At 42.2% G+C, this 21,794-nt stretch overlaps 1 protein-coding gene across 1 annotated transcript; it reads right to left on the minus strand.

The window, feature by feature from the left end:
* Window positions 1-494: 494 nt before the first annotated feature.
* LOC139465086 (solute carrier family 49 member 4 homolog) lies at window positions 495-21,290 on the minus strand. The gene is made up of 11 exons (XM_071246779.1): window positions 20,993-21,290; window positions 20,335-20,425; window positions 19,669-19,832; window positions 17,579-17,704; window positions 16,800-16,850; window positions 11,316-11,445; window positions 11,047-11,155; window positions 9,163-9,230; window positions 8,802-8,920; window positions 6,633-6,815; window positions 495-598 (listed from the first exon to the last, which is right to left on the minus strand). The coding sequence occupies exons 1-11, from the start codon at window positions 21,288-21,290 to the stop codon at window positions 495-497; spliced, it is 1,443 nt and encodes a 480-aa protein (XP_071102880.1).
* Window positions 21,291-21,794: the final 504 nt, after the last annotated feature.

Genomic DNA, 21,794 nt, shown 5'->3' on the forward strand with positions numbered 1-21,794 from the left:
TGAATCAATCTGAATGTTTGTTCAGTGACACAACACTTCAATGTTGTAACAAGACCTTGATATTTTACACTGAAGGTTAAAGTCAAGGTCAACATCATAAGTTGATGTGTGAGTGTTGGCTTATCCGCATTCAGCAATATTCCAGCTACACCATGGCGGCGTATTAACTGTCTAGTATTGGATATGTATTAAGTATATTCTGGACACTTCCTCACAGGTTTACACATGTCATCAGCCGGGAGAACAAATCAAAAGTGCCTACAAGGACTGTATTCAGAAAAAGTTAATTGTTGTCTCATGCTCCTTCACAGGGTCAATTTAAATCAAACTTTGGTCGCTTTGTAATAAGGTCTTTGACGACACTGGGAGGACACGGAGAATTAGACAGACAACTTTCCACTTCCGGCTGACAGATGCCCAAGTGACACTATTTGTGTACAACCACTCCATGCCTTGTATCCACGTGTCAGTGTTCCTGCTTCAGATCGATGGGTTTACTGATCAACGTCGATCCTGCTGTGAGCGGCCGGCATCGTGACGAGGAGGATGAAAGCCAACACATAGGTGGCGATGAGCAGCCAGTTCATCCACACAGTGCCTGGATAGGAGGCACAGCGCGAGTTAGTGACAGACACTAAGCGAGTTAGTGACAGACACAGGGCGAGTTAGTGACAGACAAAAAGCGAGTTAGTGACAAACACAGGGCGAGTTATTGACAGAATCAAAGCGAGTTAGTGACAGACACAGGGCGAGTTAGTGACAGACACAAAGCAAGTTAGTGACAGACACAAAGCGAGTTAGTGACAGACACAAAGCGAGTTAGTGACAGACACAAAGCGAGTTAGTGACAGACACAAAACAAGTCAGAGACAGACACAAAACGAGTTAGTAACAGACACAAAGCGAGTTAGTGACAGACACAAAGCGAGTTAGTGACAGACACAAAGCGAGTTACTGACAGACACAGGGCAAGTTATTGACAGAATCAAAGCGAGTCAGTGACAGACACAGGGCGAGTTAGTGACAGACACAGGGCGAGTTAGTGACAGACACAAAGCGAGTTAGTGACAGACACAGGGCGAGTTAGTGACAGACACAAAGCGAGTTAGTGACAGACACAAAACAAGTCAGAGACAGACACAAAACGAGTTAGTAACAGACACAAGGCGAGTTAGTGACAGACACAAAGCGAGTTAGTGACAGACACAAAGCGAGTTAGTGACAGACACAGGGCGAATTAGTGACAGACACAGGGCGAGTTAGTGACAGACACAAAGCGAGTTAGTGACAGACACAGGGCGAGTTAGTGACAGACACAAAGAGCGAGTTAGTGACAGACACAAAGCGAGTTAGTAACAGACACAAAGCGAGTTAGTGACAGACACAAAGCAAGTTAGTGACAGACACAAAGCGAGTTAGTGACAGACACAGGGCGAGTTAGAGACAGACACAAAGCGAGTTAGTGACAGACACAGGGCGAGTTAGTGACAGACACAAAGCAAGTTAGTGACAGACACAAAGCGAGCTAGTGACAGACACAAAACAAGTTAGTGACAGACACAGGGCAAGTTAGTGACAGACAGAGTGCTAGTTAATGACAGACACAGGGCGAGTTAGTGACAGAGACAGGGCGAGTAAGTGACAGACACAAGGCTAGTTAGTGACAGACACAAGGCGAGTTAGTGACAGACACAGGGCGAGTTAGAGACAGACACAGGGCGAGAAAGTGATAGACACAAAGCGAGTTAGTGACAGACACAAGGCTAGTTAGTGACAGACACAAAGCGAGTTAGTGACAGACACAAAGCGAGTTAGTGACATACACAAAGCGAGTTAGTGACAGACACAGGGCGAGTTAGTGACAGACACAAGGCTAGTTAGTGACAGACACAAGGGCAGTTAGTGACAGACACCAGGCGAGTTAGTGACAGACACAAAGCGAGTTAAAGACAGACACAGGGCGAGAAAGTGAAAGACACAAGAGGAGTTAGTGACAGACACAAGGTGAGTTAGTGACAGACACAGGGCGAGTTAGTGACAGACACAAAGAGCGAGTTAAAGACAGACACAAAGCGAGTTAGTGACAGACACAAAGCGAGTTAGTGACAGACACAGGGCGAGTTAGTGACAGACACAGGGCGAGTTAGTGACAGACACAAAGCGAGTTAGTGACAGACACAGGGCGAGTTAGTGACAGACACAAAGAGCAAGTTAGTGACAGACACAAAGCGAGTTAGTAACAGACACAAAGCGAGTTAGTGACAGACACAAAGCGAGTTAGTGACAGACACAAAGCGAGTTAGTGACAGACACAGGGCGAGTTAGAGACAGAATCAAAGCGAGTTAGTGACAGACACAAAGCAATTTAGTGACAGACACAGGGCGAGTTAGTGACAGACACAGGGCGAGTTAGTGACAGACACAAAGCAAGTTAGTGACAGACACAGGGCGAGTTAGTGACAGACACAAAGCAAGTTAGTGACAGACACAAAGCGAGTTAGTGACAGACACAAAACAAGTTAGTGACAGACACAGGGCAAGTTAGTGACAGACACAGTGCGAGTTAATGACAGACACAGGGCGAGTTAGTGACAGAGACAGGGCGAGTAAGTGACAGACACAAGGCTAGTTAGTGACAGACACAAGGCGAGTTAGTGACAGACACAGGGCGAGTTAGAGACAGACACAGGGCGAGAAAGTGATAGACACAAAGCGAGTTAGTGACAGACACAAGGCTAGTTAGTGACAGACACAAAGCGAGTTAGTGACAGACACAAAGCGAGGTAGTGACATACACAAAGCGAGTTAGTGACAGACAAAAGGCTAGTTAGTGACAGACGCAGAGCGAGTAAGTGACAGACACAAGGCTATTAAGTGACAGAAACAAAGAGAGTTAGTGACAGACACAAAGTGAGTTAGTGACAGACACAAAGCGAGTTAGTGACAGACACAGGGCGAGTTAGTGACAGACACAAGGCTAGTTAGTGACAGACACAAGGGCAGTTAGTGACAGACACCAGGCGAGTTAGTGACAGACACAAAGCGAGTTAAAGACAGACACAGGGCGAGAAAGTGAAAGACACAAGAGGAGTTAGTGACAGACACAAGGTGAGTTAGTGACAGACACAGGGCGAGTTAGTGACAGACACAGGGCGAGTTAGTGACAGACTCATGGAGAGTTAGTGACAGAGACAGGGCGAGTAAGTGACAGATACAAGGCGAGTTAGTGACAGACACAGTGCGAGAAAGTGACAGACACAAGGCGAGTTAGTGACAAACACAAGGCTAGTTAGAGACAGACACAGGGCGAGAAAGTGACAGACAGAAGCGAGTTAGTGACAGACACAGGGCTAGTTAGAGACAGACACAAGGCGAGTTAGAGACAGACACAAGGCGAGTTAGTGACAGACACAAGGTGAGTTAGTGACAGACACAAGGCGAGTTAGTGACAGACACAGTGAGAGTTGATGACAGACACATGTGAGTTAGTGACAGAGACAGGTCGAGTAAGTGACAGACACAAGGCGAGTTGATGACAGACACATGTGAGTTAGTGACAGAGACAGGTCGAGTAAGTGACAGACACAAGGCGAGTTAGTGACAGACACGAGGCGAGTTAGTGACAGACACAGGGCGAGTTAGTGACAAACACAAGGCTAGTTAGAGACAGACACAGGGCGAGAAAGTGACAGACACAAAGCGAGTTAGTGACAGACACAAGGCTAGTTAGAGACAGACACAAGGCGAGTTAGTGACAGACACAAAGCGAGTTAGTGACAGACACAGGGCGAGTTAGTGACAGACACAATGCTAGTTAGTGACATACACAAGGCGAGTTAGTGACACACACCAGGGCAGTTAGTGACAGACACAAGGCGAGTTATTGACAGACACAAAGCGAGTTAAAGACAGACACAGGGCGAGAAAGTGACAGACACAAGACGAGTTAGTGACAGACACAGGGCGAGTTAGTGATAGATACATGGCGAGTTAGTGACAGAAACAGTGCGAGTTAATGACAGACTCAGGGTGTGTTAGTGACAGACACAGGGCGAGCTAGTGACAGACGCAAGGCTAGTTAGAGACAGAGACAGGGCGAGAAAGTGACAGACAGAAGCGAGTTAGTGACAGACACAGGGCTAGTTAGAGACAGACACAAGGCGAGTTAGAGACATACACAAGGCGAGTTAGTGACAGACACAGTGAGAGTTGACGACAGACACATGTGAGTTAGTGACAGACACAAGGCTAGTTAGTGACAGACACAGTGAGAGTTGACGACAGACACATGTGAGTTAGTGACAGACACAAGGCGAGTTAGTGACAGACACAGTGAGAGTTGATGACAGACACATGTGAGTTAGTGACAGAGACAGGTCGAGTAAGTGACAGACACAAGGCGAGTTAGTGACAGACACAAGGCGAGTTAGTGACAGACACAGGGCGAGTTAGTGACAAACACAAGGCTAGTTAGAGACAGACACAGGGCTAGAAAGTGACAGACACAAAGCGAGTTAGTGACAGACACAAGGCTAGTTAGAGACAGACACAAGGCGAGTTAGTGACAGACACAAAGCGAGTTAGTGACAGACACCAGGCGAGTTAGTGACAGACACAATGCTAGTTAGTGACATACACAAGGCGAGTTAGTGACACACACCAGGGCAGTTAGTGACAGACACAAGGCGAGCTAGTGACAGACACAAAGCGAGTTAAAGACAGACACAGGGCGAGAAAGTGACAGACACAAGACGAGTTAGTGACAGACACAAGGCGAGGTAGTGACAGACACATGGCGAGTTAGTGACAGACACATGGCGAGTTAGTGACAGAAACAGTGCGAGTTAATGACAGACTCAGGGTGAGTTAGTGAGAGGGACAGGGCGAGTAAGTGACAGACACAAGGTGAGTTAGTGACAGACACAGGGCGAGTTAGTGACAGACACAAGGCTAGTTAGAGACAGAGACAGGGCGAGAAAGTGAAAAACACAAGCGAGTTAATGACAGACTCAGGGTGAGTTAGTGACAGAGACAGGGCGAGTAAGTGACAGACACAAGTGAGTTAGTGACAGACACAGGGCGAGTTAGTGACAAATAGAAGGCTAGTTAGAGACAGAGACAGGGCGAGAAAGTGACAAACACAAGCGAGTTAGTGACAGACACAGGGCTAGTTAGAGACAGACACAAGGCGAGTTAGTGAAAGACACAAGGCGAGTTAGTGACAGACACAAAGCGAGTTAGTGACAGACACAGGGCGAGAAAGTGACAGACACAAGACTAATTAGTGACAGACACAAGGGTAGTTAGTGACAGACACAGGGCGAGTTAGTGACAGATACAAAGCGAGTTAGTGACAGACACAGGGCGAGTTAGTGACAGACACAAAGCGAGTTAGTGACAGACACAGGGCGAGTTAGTGACAGACGCAAAGCAAGTTAGTGACAGACACAAAGCGAGTTAGTGACAGACACAAAACAAGTTAGTGAGAGACACAGGGCGAGTTAGTGACAGAGACAGGGCGAGTAAGTGACAGACACAAGGCTAGTTAGTGACAGACACAAGGCGAGTTAGTGACAGACACAGGGCGAGTTAGAGACAGACACAGGGCGAGAAAGTGATAGACACAAAGCGAGTTAGTGACAGACACAAGGCTAGTTAGAGACAGACACAGTGAGAGTTAGTGACATACACAAGGCGAGTCAGTGACAGACACAAGGCTAGTTAGTGACAGACACAAAGCGAATTAGTGACAGACACAAAGCGAGTTAGTGACAGACACAGGGCGAGAAAGTGACAGACACAGAGCGAGAAAGTGACAGACACAAGACGAGTTAGTGACAGACACAAGGCTAGTTAGTGACAGACACAAAGCGAGTTAGTGACAGACAAAAGGCTAGTTAGTGACAGGCACAGGGCGAGTTAATGACAGAAACAGGGCGAGTTCGTGACAGTCACAGGGCGAGTTAGTGACAGACACAAGGCGAGTTAGTGACAGACACAGGGCGAGTTAGTGAGAGACACAAAGCGAGTTAGTGACAGACACAGGGCGAGTTAGTGACAGACACAAGGCTAGTTAGTGGCAGACGCAGGGCGAGTTAGTGACAGACACAAGGCTATTTAGTGACAGACACAGGGCTAGTTAGTGACAGACACAGGGCGAGTTAGTGACAGACACAAAGCGAGTTAGTGACAGACACAGGACGAGCTAGTGACAGAGATTGGGCGAGTTAGTGACAGACACAGGGCTAGTTAGTGTCAGACACAGGGCGAGTTAGTGACAAACACAGGGCGAGTTAGTGACAGACACAGGGCGTGTTAGTGACAGAGACGTGAGATCCATGTCTATGTTATTGGCACCTCTAAATGTCAACATTGAATAAAGTTGGACATAGTATTGCACTGAAGGTTTGTGTGTTCCTCCACGATAGATCAGACTGTACAATGCACTGACCTAACAAATATCTACTCTATACAGGACACTAACATAACGAGTATCTCATCTATACCGGTCACTGATTTAACGAGTATCTCATCTATACCGGACACTGATTCAACGAGTGTCTCATCTATACCGTACACCAGCATAACGAGTGTCTCATCTATACCGGGCACTGACAAAACAAGTATCTCACCTATACCGGGCACTGACAAAATTCCAAGGAAGATGAGCGCTGTTATATTATTTTGCGTGGTCAGGCACAGATTCGTAATTCCCTCAGCCACAGGGTAGTATGTTTCACAAACCGTCTCGTAGAAAAGCGGTCCGACGCCAGCGTTCGATAGGTCCACAAGCCCATAGGACACATACATGGAGACTGAAACACAGACACAGACACTTTACTTACACTTACACTAACACTTACATTACCTCAACGACACTCGGATGTATGTTAACACGTACATTTCTCCTACATCAGAGATGATGATAAGGGCGTCGGGGTGGCCTAGCGGTTAAAGCTTTGACTCGTCACGCCGGAGACCCGGGTTCGATTCCCCACACGGGTACACCATGTCCCGGTGTCCCCCGCGGTCATATTGCTGGAATATTGCTAAACGCAGCGTAAAACCATTCTCAGTCACTCACTTACAATAAGCATGACATTAACTACACAGACATAAGTACATTGACACACACATACTTACACACACAAACACAAACACACACACACACACACACACATGAAACACACACACATGAAACACACACACACACACACACACACATGAAACACACACACGCAGCTGAACAACACATGTATGTGTTACACGCAGTCACTAATACCTACTGTGACACATTGATGGCTACCACAACACACATGTATGTGTTACACGCAGTCACTAATACCTGCTGTGACACATTGATGGCTACCACAACACACATGCATGTGTTACACGCAGTCACTAATACCTACTGTGACACATTGATGGCTACCACAACACACATGTATGTGTTACACGCAGTCACTAATACCTACTGTGACACATTGATGGCTACCACAACACACATGCATGTGTTACACGCAGTCACTAATACCTACTGTGACACATTGATGGCTACCACAACACACATGCATGTGTTACACGCAGTCACTAATACCTACTGTGACACATTGATGGCTATCACAACACACATGTATGTGTTACACGCAGTCACTAATACCTACTGTGACACATTGATGGCTACCACAACACACATGCATGTGTTACACGCAGTCACTAATACCTACTGTGACACATTGATGGCTACCACAACACACATGCATGTGTTACACGCAGTCACTAATACCTACTGTGACACATTGATGGCTGCCACAACACACATGCATGTGTTACACGCAGTCACTAATACCTACTGTGACACATTGATGGCTACCACAACACACATGTATGTGTTACACGCAGTCACTAATACCTACTGTGACACATTGATGGCTACCACAACACACATGTATGTGTTACACGCAGTCACTAATACCTACTGTGACACATTGATGGCTACCACAACACACATGTATGTGTTACACGCAGTCACTAATACCTACTGTGACACATTGATGGCTACCACAACACACATGCATGTGTTACACGCAGTCACTAATACCTACTGTGACACATTGATGGCTACCACAACACACATGCATGTGTTACACGCAGTCACTAATACCTACTGTGACACATTGATGGCTACCACAACACACATGTATGTGTTACACGCAGTCACTAATACCTACTGTGACACATTGATGGCTACCACAACATACATGCATGCATTAACGCTTATGTTGATATTTCATCACAAAGTGGACACTAAGACATTCATGTACGAGACAACAGACACATGGACACAAACAGACACATTTAAACAAATAGAGATTTTAACAACTACACAGACATCTAGACTCATATAGAGATCCATAGAGTGAGTGAGTATGGTTAACGCCGTTATTAGCAACATGTTATTACTGCGGGGGACGCCAGACACATGGGCTTCACATATTGAACCCATGTGGGTTATCGAACCCGAGTCTTCGGCGTGACGAGCGAATGCTGTAACTGCCCAAAATACATACATACATCTAAACACATTCATATATAAATATATATATTTAAACACGTGCATACACCTAAACACGTACAGACACAGAAATAAAACACATCTAGAAACATACATCTAAATATATAGACAGACATATAAATACATAGATGGAAATCTAAGCGCATAAATGGGCGTTCTAAAATGAATGCTATTAGCCCGCCATCATGTTGTGTCTAGTCTTGGTGAATTCAGCAGAGCATCGCACCTGTTGACTGGGGCAGTGTCCCCACTATCAGAAGCACCAGCCACAGACGGGACACAATGGCCAGACCGTACTGCACACACAGGAATGTCTTGTGACGGGTCTTCACGTAGTCGGCTACCCTGGCGACACCATACCATAACTGTGAGTCCTTGTATGTGCAAACATCTGCTCTGGGAATGTACAAGGATGTGTGCATCTATGGAAAACGAATATTTTAACTGAAGCGAAGTAAGGAAGGGAATGTATGTAAGTATATACACCTCATGAAGGAGTAAGTGAATACTCTGATACGTTGTGTTCCACTTACTAAAAAGGTCTTGTGTATCACTTCTAAATGCCATTTAAAGACTTCCAGACCTACCTGGCTACAGTCAGTGACACTACAATCGCTCCTGCAGTGGCGTATACTCCCAGATGGCTAGCGTCTTCCTGACATACATAAAAAAAGACAAACAGGAACCACAATGGCATACAGGAAACAAGACATAGAGGATACACAACACAATCCATGAAACACATATAATGCCTAAAATCTATGCCTGTAGCAATCCATGCGTTACTCTAAAAAGACATTTAGTATTACTGATCAGACGCCCAAACCTAGGAAGTGCCTTCAAGTTGACATAAGCTTAGCTGACCAGACACAAATACCTTAGCCATTCCATGTGCCTTCAAATTGACATCAGCTTGGCTGACCAGACACAATATAACTGTGATATTCCACGTGCCTTCAAGTTGACATCAGCTTGGCTGACCAGACACAAATACCTGTGATATTCCATGTGCCTTCAAGTTGACATCGAGCATAGAACACCAGACACAAATACCTGTGATATTCCATGTGCCTTCAAGCTGACATCAGCTTGGCTGACCAGACACAAATACCTGTGATATTCCATGTGCCTTCAAGTTGACATCGAGCATAGAACACCAGACACAAATACCTGTGATATTCCATGTGCCTTCAAGTTGACATCAGCTTGGCTGACCAGACACAAATACCTGTGATATTCCACGTGCCTTCAAGTTGACATCAGCTTGGCTGACCAGACACAAATACCTGTGATATTCCATGTGCCTTCAAGTTGACATCAGCTTGGCTGACCAGACACAAATACCTGTGATATTCCATGTGCCTTCAAGTTGACATCGAGCATAGAACACCAGACACAAATACCTGTGATATTCCACGTGCCTTCAAGTTGACATAAGCTTGGCAGACCAGACACAAATACCTGTGATATTCCACGTGCTTTCAAATTGACAAAAGCTTAGCTGACCAGACACAGATACCTCTGATATTCCACGTGCTTTCAAATTGACATAAGCTTAGCTGACCAGACACAAGTACCTGTGATATTCCACGTACTTTCAAGTTGACATATGCTTAGCTGACCAGACACATTTACCTGTGATATTCCGCTCGCTTTGAAGTTGACATCAAGCATAAGAACACCAGACACAAATACCTGTGATATTCCACGTGCTTTCAAGATGACATGAAGCATAGAACATCAAACACAAATACCTGTGATATTCCATGTGCTTTCAAGTTGACATCAAGCATAGAACACCAAACACAAATACCTGTGATATTTGAAGCGCTTTCAAGTTGACATTGAGCATAGAACAGCAGACACAAATACCTGTGATATTCCATGTGCTTTCAAGTTGACATGAAGCATAGAACACCAAACATAAATACCTGTGATATTTGAAGTGCTTTCAAGTTGACATCGAGCTGAGCCCAAGCATAGAACATCAAACACAAATACCTGTGATATTCCACGTGCTTTCAAGTTGACATCAAGCATAGAACACCAAACACAAATACCTGTGATATTTGAAGCGCTTTCAAGTTGACATTGAGCATAGAACAGCAGACACAAATACCTGTGATATTCCAAGTGCTTTTAAGTCGACATCAGCTTGGCTGACCAGACACAAATACCTGTGATGTTCAACGTGATTTCAAGTTGACATTGAGCACAGAACACCAGACACAAATAACTGTGATATTCTATGTGCTTTCAAGTTGACATCAGCTTGGCTGACCAGACACAAATACCTGTGATATTCCACGTGCTTTCAAGTTGACATCGAGCTGAGCTGACCAGCAACAAATACCTGTGATATTCCACGTGCTTTCAAGCTGACATCAAGCATGGAACACTAGACACAAATACCTGTGATATTCCACGTACTTTCAAGTTGACATTGAGCATAGAACAGCAGACACAAATACCTGTGATATTCCATGTGCTTTCAAGTTGACATCGAGCATAGATGACCAGGCATCGCGGGTACCCGTCGATACTCCATAGGCTACAGCAATCTGCCAAAATCTCTTATTTCTGGGAACAAAACAATTTATTTTCTAACATGGCAAATAACTGTATGTGTCTCCATTTCTTTCTATACTATATATGTGAAATGTAGAGGTAAAACCCAACTCTATAGCGAATATTTTATTCAGATAGATATTCTTGGAGTGATTGGGTCATGGTATCTTACGTGACAAGAATCCTGAGCCCCTTTCTGTAGTCGAGTCTCGGTGTAGCTGCCGACGCACTTGGCGGCTTGGGCGGCGGGTTTGGAAAATAAACCAACATCACCAGGAACAGCGCTGCACAGACCCCAAAGGCTGAAACATACAGTGTCCACATGGTTTGTACATTCACCTTTACTTCTTGATCTGAAGTATGATAGCAGTGAAATAACTCCATAGCAGTGTTTGAGACACAACAGTGAGTGAGTGAGTATGATTTTACGCCGCTTTTAGCAATATTCCAGCAATGTCACGGCGGGGCGTAGTAATTCACACATTGTACCCATGTGGGAAATCGAACCAAGGTTTTACGACATGACGAGCGAACGCTTTTACCACTAGGCTAGACACGACAGTCTCACAGCAGTATCACAACAACATCACAACAGGATCACAACATTATTACACAAGTATTACAACACCACTACTTCATGTTACGACGACATCATAACAGTATTATAGCATTATCATAGCAGTATTACAACAGCATTACATCATTATCACAAGCGTATCAAAACAGCACCACAACACTATTACAACAGCGTCAAAAGAGTATAACAAAAGCATCACAGCATTATCGCATTAGCATCACAACACTATTACAACAGCGTCAAAAGAGTATAACAAAAGCATCACAGCATTAACGCATTAGCATCACAACAATATAACAACAGCATCACAACAATGTCCACTATCACAATAGCACCGCAGTAGCAGCACAGCAACAAAACATCGGTATAACAACAGCATCACAACAATGTCCACTATCACAATAGCACCACAGTAGCAGCACGGCAACAAAACATCGGTATTACAACAGCATCACAACAATGTCCACTATCACAATAGCACCACAGTAGCAGCACGGCAACAAAACATCGGTATTACAACAGAAATACAACCGTGTTACAACATTCTGTCAGGGGTCATACAGATGTATTGCTACATCGCAGTGGTATTACATGGTTTTGACAGTCTTGTCATACCTTAGATATGCAAGTTTTATTTTCTTTCTTTATAAATGAATTAGTAACTTAGACAATAACTGCACAAATGGTTACAATTACCCCCTGGTATAGTTTAAGAATATTTACAGATGATATTGTGTTGACTTTAAGTACTGTTGGTGGACCGCAGAAACAGATTAGATAACTAGACAATTATTGTGAACAGTGGAAATTAACGGTTAATATAGACAAAACGAAGGTAATTGTGTTGAGGAACGGAGAGAATGATCAAAATCATGAAGTATGGTGCTATAAAGGCTGTACTTTACAGACTAGAACTTCCTACACTTATCCCGGAGTGTATTGTACCCATCACCTATCTTTGACATCACATGTTCAATATGCAGAAATTCAAGCACAAATGGTATTGACAAGAAAAACTATCAGTATTCTTGGAGATATAAACCCTACTTCTTTCTTTAGAATATTTGATGTTAAGATAAATCCATTATATATGGGGCAGAAATCTGGGGATTAATAATTTTGGACACATAGAAAAAGTACACTTATTTGCATATAAGACATTTCTTTGTGTAAAAACAAATACACCTAGCATCATGATATATGGCGTATTAGATAGATATCCTTTATATATTGCAAAATATATTAAAGATATTAAATACTGGTTAAGTTTAATAGATATGCTGTCCTATCGGAATATAGATGTCCACGTTGAATAAAAACATTTACACAAATATTAACGATATATAAAAACAAAGTGGTCAGAAATAAAATCTGCATCAAGTGAGGGAACTTACAGTGAAAAGTTATATTTTTTAAGTTGTGTACAAAACTCAACTTGGTTGGGGTGAATATAAAAAAATAGGATAGATGTAGCACGTTTTCGATGTTCCTCGCGTGACTTATTTATTGAAAAAGGAAGAAATATATATGTTATATGAGAACTGAAAATGTGCCAACTGTGCAATTTAATTGCAGTCGAATATGAGAACCACTTCCTCCTTGATTGTCCAGCTAGCATATGCTTGTGGCCTCGTGAATACAGAAATATAAGACTTTCACAGTTTTTTCAAACAGGATTATCAGCGTGGTGCAAGATCACAGCAACAGCATTACAGCATTACCCAGAGAGTTGGAAAACAGTACCAGACAGTATTATCGTAGCATCGAAATACACATCTAAGACATAAAGAATATTTTAAAAACTGACATACATCTAAAACATGTAAAATAATTTAAACAATGCAGATATCTAAAACATGTAGAACATGTTAAATACTGCACAAATCTAAAACATGTGGAACATGTTAAATACTGTACACATCTAAAACATGTAGAACATGTTAAATACTGCACAAATCTAAAACATGTTGAACATGTTAAATACTGTACACATCTAAAACATGTGGAACATGTTAAATACTGTAGACATCTAAAACATGTAGAACATGTTAAATACTATACACATCTAAAACATGTAGAAACATGTTAAATACTGTACACATCTGAAACATGTAGAAATATGTTAAATACTATACATATCTAAAACATGTAGAAACATGTTAAATACTATACACATCTAAAACATGTGGAACATGTTAATTACAATACGTATCTGAAACACGTAGAACATGTTAAATACTGTACACATCTAAAACATGTCGAAAACGTTAAATACTGTACTCATCTAAAACATGTCAAACACGTTAAATACTGTATACATCTAAAACATCTAGAACATGTTAAATATTGTACACATCTAAAACATGTAGAACATGTTAAATACTATACATATCAAAAACATGTAGAACATGTTAAATACTGTACACATCTAAAACATGTAGAATATGCTAAATACTATACATACCTAAAACATGTAGAACATGTTAAATACTGTACACATCTAAAACATGTGAAACATGTTAAATACTGTACTCATCTAAAACATGAAGAACATGTTAAATACTGTATACATCTAAAACATGTGGAACATGTTAAATACTGTACACATCTAAAACATCTAGAAATTGTTAAATACAAAACACATCTAAAACATGTAGAACATGTTAAATACTGTACTCATCTAAAACATGTCGAACATGTTAAATAATGTATACATCTAAAACATGTAGAACATGAAAAACACTGTACACATCTAAAACATCTAGAACATGATAAATACTGTACTCATCTAAAACATGTGGAACATGCTAAATACTGCACATGTCTTAAACATGTAGAACATGTTAAATACTGTAGACATCTAAAACATGTTGAACATGTGAAATACTGTACTCATCTAAAACATGTAGAACATGTTAAATGCTATGCATATCTAAAACATGTAGAACATGTTAAATACTGTACAAATATAAAACATGTGGAACATGTTAAATACTGTAGTTATCTAAAACATGTCGAACACGTTAAACACTGTATACATCTAAAACATCTAGAACATGTTAAATACTGTACACATCTAAAACATGTAGAACATGTTAAATACTATACATATCTAAAACATGTAGAACATGTTAATTACTCTGCACGTCTAAAACACGAAGAACATGATAAATACTGTACACATATAAAACATTTGGAACATGTTAAATACTGTACTCATCTAAAACATGTAGAACATATTAAAAACTATACATATCTAAAACATGTAGAACATGTTAAATACTATACATATCTAAAACATGTAGAAACATGTTAAATACTGTACACATCTAAAACATGTGGAACAAGTGAAATACTGTACTCATCTAAAACATGTGGAACATGTTAAATACTATGCATATCTAAAACATGTAGAACATGTTAAATACTGTACAAATATAAAACATGTGGACCATGTTAAATACTGTACTCATCTAAAACATGTCGAACATGTTAAATATTGTATACATCTAAAACATCTTGAACATGTTAAATACTGTACACATCTAAAACATGTAGAACATGTTAAATACTATACATATCTAAAACATGTAGAACATGTTAATTACTCTGCACATCTAAAACATGAAGAACATGATAAATACTCCACACATCTAAAACATGTGGAACATGCTAAATACTATACACATCTAAAACATGTAGAACATGTTAAATACTGTAGACATCTAAAACATGTAGAACTTGTTAAATACCATACATATCTAAAACATGTAGAAACATGTTAAATACTCTACACATCTAAAACATGTTGAACATGTTAAATACTGTACACATCTAAAACATGTAGAAATATGTTAAATACTATACATATCTAAAACATGTAGAACATGTTAAATACTGTACTCATCTAAAACATGTCGAACATGTTAAATACTGTAATCATCTAAAAGATGGCAAACATGTTAAATAATGTATACATCTAAAACATCTAGTACATGATAAATACTGTACACATATAAAACATGTGGAACATGCTAAATACTGGACACATCTAAAACATGTAGAACATGTAAAATACTCTACACATCTAAAACATGAAGAACATGCTAAATACTCACACATCTAAAACATGTAGAACATGCTAAATACTGTACACATCTAAAACATGTTGAACATGTAAAATACTATACACATCTAAAACGTGTAGAACATTTTAAAATACTGTACACATCTAAAACATGTAGAAACATGTTAAATACTATTCATATCTAAAACATATAGAACATGTTAAATACTGTACACATCTAAAACATGTAGAACATGTAAAATACTATACATATCTAAAACATGTAGAACATGTTAAATAATGTACACATATAAAACATGTGGAACATGTCAAATACTGTACACATCTTAAAGATGTAGAACATGTTAAATACTGTACATATCTAAAACATGTGGAACATGCTACATCATGCACACATCTAAAACATGTGGAAAATGTTAAATACTTTACACATTTAAAACAGGTAGAACATGTTAAATTCTGTACATGTCTAAAACATGCAGAGTAATTTAGGTCATTCACACATCTAAAACATGTAGAACATGTTAAATACTGTCATGTTACGGTAATAATGTCCTGCCACTAACAACACTAAGTCCACGGTAATAATGTACTGCCACTTACAACACTAAGTCCAGGGTAATAATGTACTGCCACTTACAACACCAAGTCCACGGTAATAATGAACTGCCACTTACAACACTAAGTCCACGGTAATAATGTACTGCCACTAACAACACTAAGTCCACGGTAATAATGTACTGCCACTTACAACACTAAGTGCAGGGTAATGATGTACTGCCACTTACAACACTAAGTGCAGGGTAACGATGTACTGCCAATAACAACACTTAGTCCACGGTAATAATGTACTGCCACTAACAACACTAAGTCCACGGGAATAATGTACTGCCACTATTAACACTTAGTCCACGGTAATAATGTACTGCCACTAACAACACTAACTCCACGGTAATAATGTACTGCCACTAACATCACTAAAATTCACTTACTTCCGTAATTGTAGTACATGATATTTTGTCTTTGAATTTCTGTGACCTCATCTGGAGAAAAGAGAGTATAGTACTTTTACAGTAGACAGCAGTAAATTGATTGACGCCTTCATACATTTATCACACCTAAGTTTGTAGTTGCTGTATTCTGGTACATTAAGTTTATTTAAATTACCTTCCCAAAATTGACTACGTTTACTATCAGTTTGGCATCGTTAGTAAACGTCACAATTATAACTTAGTGCTAACATTAAATGTCACACTATTATTAAACCGTCTTATAACACAATCTCTATATAAAATACAGTAATGTAAATACATACCTTCGCATCGTAAAGATGAAATTGTGAAGCTTACATTTCTGAAAATATAGCAGTAATAGATTGATCATTTGAAGGTACACTGAAATGCCAAAGGTTCACTTGGTGGTCACGTCGATTAAATGTACAAACAATACGACCCGTGAATGATGTCCCCCTTGAACGTGAGCTGAAGATGTACGTCACTATGGTTACAGAGTGATTTACAATGACACGCTGTGGGTGTTGTTTAGCACCGCACTCAATATACCAGCTATATGAAGGCTGCCTGTTACTGACCGTGTCTGGACCAGACAAACCAGTGATTGATAGTATAAGCAACGATAACGGGGAACGTTGACTCGCTGTCAATCAAGTCAACAGGCGAGACCACCCGATCCATTAAGTTGCCCCCTACGACTAGCATAGGTGAATTCCTATGGGGTCATATACAAGCAAAATGACTTTCCTCTGACGTACGACGAGCGTCATGGTGACGCCTGTTACACGTCCTAGCGCCGCGTCGCACCTGGCCTGGGGATATGTACCTGGTGACGTTTGTAAAGTTGCATCTATCAGACGTGATCTCGGGTACCACCAGTGGGCCTGAAGCAGAAAGACTCCACACTGACACTTGGATAGGCTGGGTGGAGACAGGCATACCCCACACTGACACTTGGATAGGCTGGGTGGAGACAGGAAAACCCCACACTGACACTTGGACAGGATGGGTGGAGACAGACATACCCCACACTGACACACGGATAGGATGGGTGGAGACATAAATGCCCCACACTGACACACGGATAGGATGGGTGGAGACAGACATACCACACACTGACACTTGGATAGGATGTGTGGAGACAGACATACCACACACTGACACACGGATAGGATGGGTGGAGACAGACATACCACACACTGACACTTGGACAGGATGGGTGGAGACAGACATACCCCACACTGACACTTGGACAGGATTGGTGGAGACAGACATACCCCACACTGACACACGGATAGGATGGGTGGAGACAGACATACCACACACTGACACTTGGACAGGATGGGTGGAGACAGACATACCCCACACTGACACTTGGACAGGATTGGTGGAGACAGACATACCCCACACTGACACTTGGACAGGATTGGTGGAGACAGACATACCACACACTGACACACGGACAGGATGTGTGGAGACAAACATACCCCACACTGACACTTGGACAGGATGGGTGGAGACAGACATACCCCACACTGACACACGGATAGGATGGGTGGAGACAGACATACCACACACTGACACACGGACAGGATGTGTGGAGACAAACATACCCCACACTGACACTTGGACAGGATTGGTGGAGACAGACATACCCCACACTGACACTTGGACAGGATGTGTGGAGACAGACATACCCCACACTGACACTTGGACAGGATGGGTGGAGACAGACATACCCCACACTGACACTTGGACAGGATGGGTGGAGACAGACATACCCCACACTGACACACGGATAGGATGGGTGGAGACAGACATACCACACACTGACACTTGGACAGGATGGGTGGAGACAGACATACCACACACTGACACTTGGACAGGATGGGTGGAGACAGACATACCACACACTGACACTTGGACAGGATGGGTGGAGACAGACATACCACACACTGACACTTGGATAGGATGGGTGGAGACAGACATACCACACACTGACACACGGATAGGATGGGTGGAGACAGACATACCCCACACTGACACTTGGACAGGATGGGTGGAGACAGACATACCCCACACTGACACTTGGACAGGATGGGTGGAGACAGACATACCCCACACTGACATTTGGACAGGATGGGTGGGGACAGAAATATACCACACTGACACTTGCACAGGAAGGATGTGGACGGATGCATTGCCAGCTCTCGTCAGGATTGTGTTGTTTTTCTCTCATTTTGATATGATCCTCTGTTATGGTCATTTTTCAGTGTGACATTGGTCTAGTGTGTTATGTGTAGTGAAAGTGAGGCTTCAGTCTAGTGTCTAGTGTCAGTGCGACATTGGTCTAGTGTGTAATGTGTAGTGAAAGTGAGGCTTCAGTCTAGTGTCTAGTGTCAGTGCAACATTGGTCTAGTGTGTAATGTGTAGTGAAAGTGAGGCTTCAGTCTAGTGTCTAGTGTCAGTGCGACATTGGTCTAGTGTGTAATGTGTAGTGAAAGTGAGGCTTCAGTCTAGTGTCTAGTGTCAGTGCAACATTGGTCTAGTGTGTTATGTGTAGTGAACGTGAGGCTTCAGTCTAGTGTCTAGTGTCAGTGCGACATTTGTGTAGTGTGTAATGTGTTGTGAAAGTGATGCTTCAGTCTAGTGTCTACTGTCAGTGCAATATTGGTCTAGTGTGTAATGTGTTGTGAAAGTGAGGCTTCAGTCTAGTGTCTAGTGTCAGTGCGACATTGGTCTAGTCTGTAATGTGTAGTGAAAGTGAAGCTTTAGTCTAGTGTCTAGTGTCAGTGTGACATTGGTCTAGTGTGTAATGTGCGTCAGTGTGTCAGTGCGACATTCTCACCGATGTAGAAAGCAGCAGTTACACCAAGACCAACGATGACGGCCATGACAGTTGATGCTGTCGTCCTCTCCGCGGCGGGGAACCACACCGACGACACTTTAGGGACGGCCCCCATTGCGACAGGTCCGGCTAACCCGTTCAGAATCTGGCCCAGGTGAACGAGGCTGGAGGGACACAGGGTATCGAAACAACGAAAAACATCACAGTTTATGAAGGAAACATTGTCGAACAAACTACCATAACTAGCTGTATTTACTGATCTGCACAGTTACTACACCTGCCACGTTAATATTCCCCCTGACTCAATGACATTCCGTTCTCAAGGTCAGGTCCTGAGAATAAGAGATCCATACGCAACACTGTGACCCTTGCTGACTCCTTCAGCAGGGAAATAAAAGCGACAAAAAACCGTCCACAGTTATAAGCAATATCTGCTAACCGTGAACTACTAGTATACGATTCCGACTATACCATAAGCTTGTGTTTTGGAATCACTATCAAAAAGTGATGATTCCAGGTGTTCGCGAAAAGGCTAAATATGCATTACGTCTCGATATTGGCAGTCATGTTGGTCCCGATTGCTGAGCTGTATGTACTGCCTACTAGAGTGGCCTCGTCATGAACATGTCGCTATAACAAGGTGTGTGTTGGACATGGTGCCCTTACGCTGTGAAGACGGGTGGATCCTTGCACAGACACCTGACGCCAGTGCCTAGCGCCACCAGCCCCGCGGCTCCAACACAGGATGTACGAAGGCCTGCAACAGCGAAGATGGGGACATGGAGCTATAGAACGGGTCGGGCCTAGCAGAGGCAGTGCTCGCAAATCCCAAACATTGTCAACTCATTGTAGATATGTATATATAATCTGTATTAACTTGTCCATCACCGATTACCACGGATATTTTATATATTCACCGTCAAGTATTATTATGAGGAAGGAATCAAAAACAATTCTACAGTGTCTGTGAGAGATGGCGCTCTTTTCTCCACTGGATATGGTCCATTAAGTACTCACTGATTGTGACTTTATGGTACCATGATCCAAAATACTATATGGTATCATGATACTTAAGACTCTTTGGTATCATGATACTAAAATTAGATCGACAAAGACTCGAAAACGGTGGGTCGATACTGAGAAGAAATGGTCCATAATTGAATGACATATTCAATACCAAGATATGATGGTCACGAATAAATAGATGGATGATGATGACGTAACAATGATGGATGAAAAAGTCACTATGATGGATGGTGACGTCAATGCGAAGGCTGATGACGTCGCTATGGTGCATCATGACGTCACTATGATGGATGCTGACCTTTGCTGTCCAGCAGCCAGGACCACAGGAGAGCTGTGGGGATGAAGGTGATGGGTCCCCAGTTGGCAAACAAGGCCAGCGTCCCATCCGTCCATCCGTAGGCCTGTTCAGCAGCAGCAGCTATTGGGCCCCACTGTATCCACACGGCGGCCTGGATGGAATCCAGCAGGGAAAACATCAACAGGATATACCAACGCCGCTTGTACACGTGCAGAGCACGTGCCTCGGGAACACTGATGACGTCATTTACTACAGATGCCACCCTGACTGATGACTTGTCCATGTCTCTGGTTGCCATAGTGATATCCTGGATTATACAAACTCATGTTGAAACTCATGATTCAATTTGATGAGGAATCAAACAAACAAACTGCAAGAAAGTTATAAAGTAAGAGAATTTCCTAAAGGTTTGCGAGATTTTAATGAATTTGGAACACAATAACACAAAAAACGAACAAAATGTTTTGTAACAACTTACATTGAACAAGCACGTTCTGTATCACGACATTGTAGACCACTCAGTTACATAGGTATTATAGTGGTGGCATCATGATGTCTGAACTGGTGCAGTGAACAATGTGAACAGTGGACAATAAGTCACACAAGTACTCACCTGTGCAAAGGTATTAAACTTTATGGTATCACACACAGAAACAGATCTTAGCTGTTAGCAACCGCTGACGTGGCTTCATCTTAGCACAACACGTGACGTGGATGCATGTTTGTCTGCCACGCACTCGGTGACGCCTGTGTCAGCGTGATGTCTCTGGTTCCTGGAGTCTGTGTAATGTGCACGCCCATC

This window comes from Haliotis cracherodii, unplaced genomic scaffold, assembly GCF_022045235.1.
Source record: "Haliotis cracherodii isolate W230 unplaced genomic scaffold, xgHalCrac1.p SCAF_17, whole genome shotgun sequence".
Lineage (NCBI taxonomy): Eukaryota > Metazoa > Mollusca > Gastropoda > Lepetellida > Haliotidae > Haliotis > Haliotis cracherodii.

What these genes read in the sequence shown, in the direction of transcription:
- LOC139465086 (XM_071246779.1), bottom strand. Translation starts at nt 21,290, where the DNA reads ATGGCAACCAGAGACATGGACAAGTCATCAGTCAGGGTGGCATCTGTA. An exon ending in CATGTACTACAATTACGGAA is followed by an intron (nt 11,446 to 16,799) that starts GTAAGTGAATTT and finishes TGTATGTTTCAG; the next exon opens with CCTTTGGGGTCTGTGCAGCG. An exon ending in AAGCACATGGAATATCACAG is followed by an intron (nt 9,231 to 11,046) that starts GTATTTGTGTCT and finishes TATGTATGTCAG; the next exon opens with GAAGACGCTAGCCATCTGGG.